This window comes from Eurypyga helias, unplaced genomic scaffold (assembly GCF_000690775.1).
Source record: "Eurypyga helias isolate BGI_N326 unplaced genomic scaffold, ASM69077v1 scaffold50812, whole genome shotgun sequence".
Classification (NCBI taxonomy): domain Eukaryota; kingdom Metazoa; phylum Chordata; class Aves; order Eurypygiformes; family Eurypygidae; genus Eurypyga; species Eurypyga helias.
In genome coordinates this window covers 7,377-12,697 of record NW_010236366.1, presented here as the reverse complement: position 1 = coordinate 12,697, position 5,321 = coordinate 7,377, and the positions used below count along the sequence as shown (strand labels likewise).

The following is a 5,321-nucleotide window of genomic DNA, read 5'->3' as shown; positions in this document are numbered from 1 at the left end:
TTTTTTCCCCTCCTTTCCTCTTTAGGGGTTCATTTATCAAGACTATAAGCCTGTGTTCTGGTCTCCTTCAACGAAGTAAGAATCAACTTACTGTTTTGTCCTCAGATTTAACAAGGACATTAATAGCTTTTCATGTTCAAGTTTGTTAACCTACGTTTCATATCCCAGAACAGCCTTGGCTGAAGCAGAGCTTGAATACAACGAGCAGCATGTCAGTCGTTCGGTGTATATGAAATTTCCCCTGTTAAAGTCACCGCCTAAGCTGGCTTCTGTGATAGGTATGACTTCTGTATAGACTTTGAGACAGACAGCTTTTACTGTTGTTATAATTGCAAGTAAACTATTTCTGATTTATGTCTGTAGATGGGTCATCCCCTGCTAGTGTGCTCATCTGGACCACGCAGCCTTGGACTGTGCCAGCCAATCAAGCAGTCTGCTACATGCCAGATTCAGCGTAGGTGTCTTTAACGGGGTTCGGCAATCTACGTCGGTCCTTATCAATTTTTGTCGGCCAAGTTAAAACATTCTGGGCTACCGTTGCATTTTATTTAAGGCATCTTTTAGGTGTGGTTTGGTGGGTGTTTTTAAGTGGCACAGTTGTAAGCTTTGTTCTCTCAATTTATGAATTTTCACTTTAATTTTTATTTTTCATTTCATCTGTGAATGACTGTGACGTCATTTCATCTTCCTGACGTCACGTTATCTCGAAACTCTTTCGAGATTGAAGTGTGAGTTGGACGTGTAGATCGTAAAACCGGTTTTCCTGTCTTAGAGATGGAGCGTTTAATGTGTAGTGTGTGGTGGTTGCTGTTATTCAGTCTCAGCAGTGTATGGTCGTTGTTGTTACTCCGTCTCACCAGTACGTATTTGCATTGTAGATACTCCGTTGTGAAGTGTGCGGCTACTGGCGAACGCTTCATTCTAGCTGCAGATAGAGTTGAATCTACCGCTGCTGTTTTGGACACGCAGTTTGAGGTGATGTCAACGTGTAAAGGTAGGTTTTCAAATCAGAAGTTGCTTGTAGGTGTCTGAAAACTACTTCAGTTTTAATGTGTTATTAAGCTTGTTTATGTTTTGAGAACGTGCTCCACTAGAATAATACAAGGAGGAGTAGTGGTCTGTCAGATCTAGTGTTGGTGTGTTGTAGCTCGAACTTTCATCCAGAGATTTCAAAGTGCTTTTTAAAATCTGGATTTGCACTTGGAAAATGTAAACATGGAGTGGAATTCTGGTCAGTGTCAAAATCTTAATTACACTGAATGCCATTTGCCTGTTGTTCTCATCTATTGCTGATGATAGCAGGGGGCTAATTACAAGTAGGCTTGCTTGCTGACTGCCTGATTGCTAAATTTTATGACAACTAGTGAAATTACCTAGTGTAGCAGAACCAGCAGCACTGTCAGCCGTTGTGGTTGCGTTACTTTTCAGGTTCTTTGTTGTTATGAGGTCTCTTCATCCTTCACAGTGACCTTGGAGACTATAGAGATGTTGTAGGTGACTGTTGTCCGTGTGGAGAAACGGAACCAGTTCAGTTTGCATCCTAACAAACTCCATAGGGATATTTCTAATAGGTGGATTTCCAGGGAAAAAAAAACTTATTCACTTTTCTGCTTAATTGTTTTTACCTAATGATGAAATTACCTGGGAGTGGTGTTCTCACAAGTGCCACCTTCTTGAAGCACATGATTTGCCGATGGCAAACAAGGGTGGAGCTGGACCTTCTTGGAGAGAAATTTAATATTAAGCCTGATCTTTTTATCTTCCCACATGTTCAGTCATGAGTTAAATTTGGTACCTTTCTGTATTTGTGTACCTGTGACAGCAGTTTCTAAACATGTTCCTTCTAGGAAGGAAACGTTCGGGGAAGGCCGTTTTGTCACATGAAGCATTCCTCAAGCTCTGTGATTCTTGACTTTCAGTCAAAAATTCTTCAGTGTTTTTTGTTTGTTTTGGGTTTGGTTTTTTTTTTAACCTTAATTTGTCATTAGCTTCATTTGTGCTGTACTCTCTTTATTTGTATGTAATTTAGGGAATTTAAATTAATTGCTCATGATACTATTAGTACTTAGGGGCAGAACTGAGGATAGATCCCAGATTCAAGAGTTCTCACTAAGTCTTACTGAGATCTGTTTCTGGAACACCAAGATAGTAGTCCCGAGGAATGGGAATGTGTGGAATGTCACTCCTAACAGAATACCATCTTGTTAAGGTAGAAGAAAAGGTTTTTCTTTAAAGTTATAAACAACCAAAACCATGTGGAAGATTAACGATGCAGAGAACTTGAAGGCATTAAGGCAGGGACCCGCAGACAAGATAGAGCAGTAGTACATCTGAACAGCGCCCTGGGCATACGCTTGCCCATCGGTTGTTCCATTTCTGCTCTCTGATAAAAGACGCTGAGTGTGTGAATTGTTTCTCTATTTTTTGTCTTCTGTTTTGTTTGTTTTCCAACCCCAGGTGTAGATTTGGCAGATGGTTCTTGTGCTCATCCCACAATTCCTGGCAGAGTCTCTCCTCTGTTACCTGCAAATCATGTGACGATGGCAAAAGGAACAGGGTTAGTCCATACAGCCCCAGCTCACGGTATGGAAGACTACAGCGTAGCTTCCCACCACCAGCTACCCACGGTACTTTATTTTTTCAGCTGTTGCTCTTGATTTCCTGCAACTGTTTGATCACATGCCACTACAGTGGTGGGTGTAATTTGTGCATAAGACATGAGAACGTTTTGAAGTGTTCGGAGAAGTGCAAGTGTCACTAACGGCCTGCGGGAACACAGGACTCGCTTGAAAAAAGTGTGTATCAGAATACAAGGGTGAAGCTTTCCGTCCTTCTGCTAGTTAAAGATTATGGGGGAGTGGCAGGATAGAACCAGATTTCTCTCTGTGGTTTTGGTTTTGAAAGGGTAACACATCCCAACTCTGAGACAGTGGCTCTTGGTACTCAGGACTGGCTTTTAAAGCTGTATCTTGCAGACCAGTAAATCACTCGTTAGGCAGGTCATTATTACTGTCCTTTTTCAGCGGTTTGTTGGGAGCACATACATAAATACAGTTCAGTTATGCATGAGCAGTTTGTGTTTGATGGAAATGAAGATGCAGGGTGTTCTTTCACCTTTTTAAAAAGCTGACTCTTGAGATGTTCCAAAACCTGATTATACTCCTGTTTCTGGTTGTTTTTTTTCGAGGGTAGGGTTTTTCTTGGGGCTTCATTTGTTTATTTTCTTTTGGTTTTCACTGTTAATTTGGAAAAGTCATTGAAATACATCAACACACTAGTTAGTAAGACGGTTGTGGTGTATCTGCAGGCATAGTAGTGCTCATATAAAAATCCACTTGCCTGCTGGGTGACTGAATTGCAGTTTGCGTAAACCTGAAGTGTCCTTAAATTTAACATACTTTGCAGTTTGTCAGAAAAATATTTACTCAGCAGAATACTTAACTCACTTTTGAATACCAAAAAGGTAATTAATTGCCACGTGGTATCTTATTGACATGACTAACACCTTTATTTTAAGGATTGCCTTGTGGATGAAGGTGGTTTTTTTACTGAAGCTGCAGGTCCCGAATTACAAAACAAGAATGTCCTTGAAGAAGGGAATGAAGCTGGTGAGTATTTGATGTTTAGCCACTTGTTACTTTATCAGTTACATTCCTGCAGGTTTATTTTGGGGGTTCATGTAAACGGAGCACAGTTTGAATTTGGATGAGCTACAGGGAGTTCTTATTACGTGTTGGTCACGGAAAGGAATGAGTTGAGGCTAAAAGTAGCAGTATGTTCAAATCAGATTTTAATCTTGCCTCATTTTTCCCTCTCAGTCATTCAGATGCTTCAAGCAGCTGGGAGTTTGTTAAAAGAGGAGAAATACGTGCACAGTTACCCGTATGACTGGAGGACTAAAAAACCAATGATTATTCGTGCCAGCAAGCAGTGGTTTGTAAACACAGCAAGTGTGAAGGCTGCAGCACAGGTATATTGTTTTGCTTTCTTACAGGACTTTGAAGGTGGCAACAGCTGTCTTGAAGTCAGCAAAACTGACTCTCTGTGGCTCACTCCAGCATATATTCCTCTCTGGGGTTTACAAAAGTTAATGCTCTTCACCTTTGTAGAAGTGATGAATGTTGTTGGTTTTTTTGTCATTATTGATATGATCCAGTATAAATACACTGACTGACATATCTTTTCATTGTATTTATGGGAGATATATAAGTTTCTTAGAGCTACTGAATTTTTTTCCCCAAAATATTTTTAAAAGTACAATGTTTCAAGGAATAAAATCAGAAGAGGTGATTTTAACGCTATTAAAATGACCTGTGTTGTCATGGTAGCCTTGTGTGGCCAGACATCTTTGCTCCCCTATTTGTTTTGCCACAGTCCTATTTTAAATAACTTGTAAGCATCTATTGTTTCTAAATGCAGCGCTCTTTGAAATGACACACATCCACACAGAAAACTCAGACCGGCACTCAGCCTGTCTTGGGTGACAGTGATTTCATTCTAATTAGGGCACGAGGTGTTCATTCCGTATTCCATCTTTATCTAGGATGAAGGAAGACAGGGGGGTTGTTCGGCGGGGTTGGGAGCGAGCGGTAACCCGCGCTCTCTAACCCAGGCGGTACGTACCAAGGTGTGGTTTCCAAGCAGACAGTAGCACAAGGCACACTGAGCTGTTAAACCTCTGGCAGAGGTACTGGTGCCATGTCTGACTGGCTTCAGGGTGCGTCTGCTAGAGGGTCAGAGCCGGCGAAAAGGCACCGGGATGCGTCTGGTGTAGGCAGCGTTCTCAGCATGCTCCTCAAGAGCAGCATGTGCTGAATTGAACAAAGGGAATGTGACAGTTGCTCGAGGACACGTTATTCGGTGCTGGGAGTGTAGACCTGTGCCTTTTCTTCCCGGCAGCATAAGCAGTGTTTGAATGCTGAAGCATGTTCAACAATTCCCTGTGTGCTTTATAGGAAGTGCTGAAAAAAGTGAAAGTTATTCCTACATCTGCAGTGAACAGAATGCTCGAAATGCTGGACAGAAGGACGTTTTGGTGTATATCACGGCAAAGATGTTGGGGTGTTCCGATTCCTGTTTTTTACCAGAAGAACACGGGAGAATGCTTGATAAACAGGTATTTGTCTAGCTTTATATGCTGAAAAATGATAGGATGAGCACTGACTGTTGTGCTTCAGTTACACGGTATTATGAATCTTCCAGCCATGTAAGTACAAATACGTGCTTTGGCTTATAATTGTGCATTCACAGAATTAGTTCAGCTCTAAGTTAAAACTGTCAAAAGCTCGTTGCTGAAGGTGACTTTTATTTAAGTGGTGGGA

The 5,321-nt window shown here is 41.4% G+C and overlaps 1 protein-coding gene across 1 annotated transcript; it reads left to right on the top strand.

Moving 5' to 3' along the window:
• Positions 1 to 105: 105 nt before the first annotated feature.
• On the top strand, positions 106 to 5,116 carry LOC104505132 (isoleucine--tRNA ligase, mitochondrial-like; the record flags this gene model as incomplete). The annotated part of the gene is made up of 7 exons (XM_010147038.1): positions 106 to 278; positions 364 to 454; positions 879 to 994; positions 2,458 to 2,627; positions 3,518 to 3,608; positions 3,819 to 3,970; positions 4,956 to 5,116. Coding segments are annotated over 7 exons (954 nt in total), but the record flags the coding sequence as incomplete, so codon positions are not given.
• Positions 5,117 to 5,321: the final 205 nt, after the last annotated feature.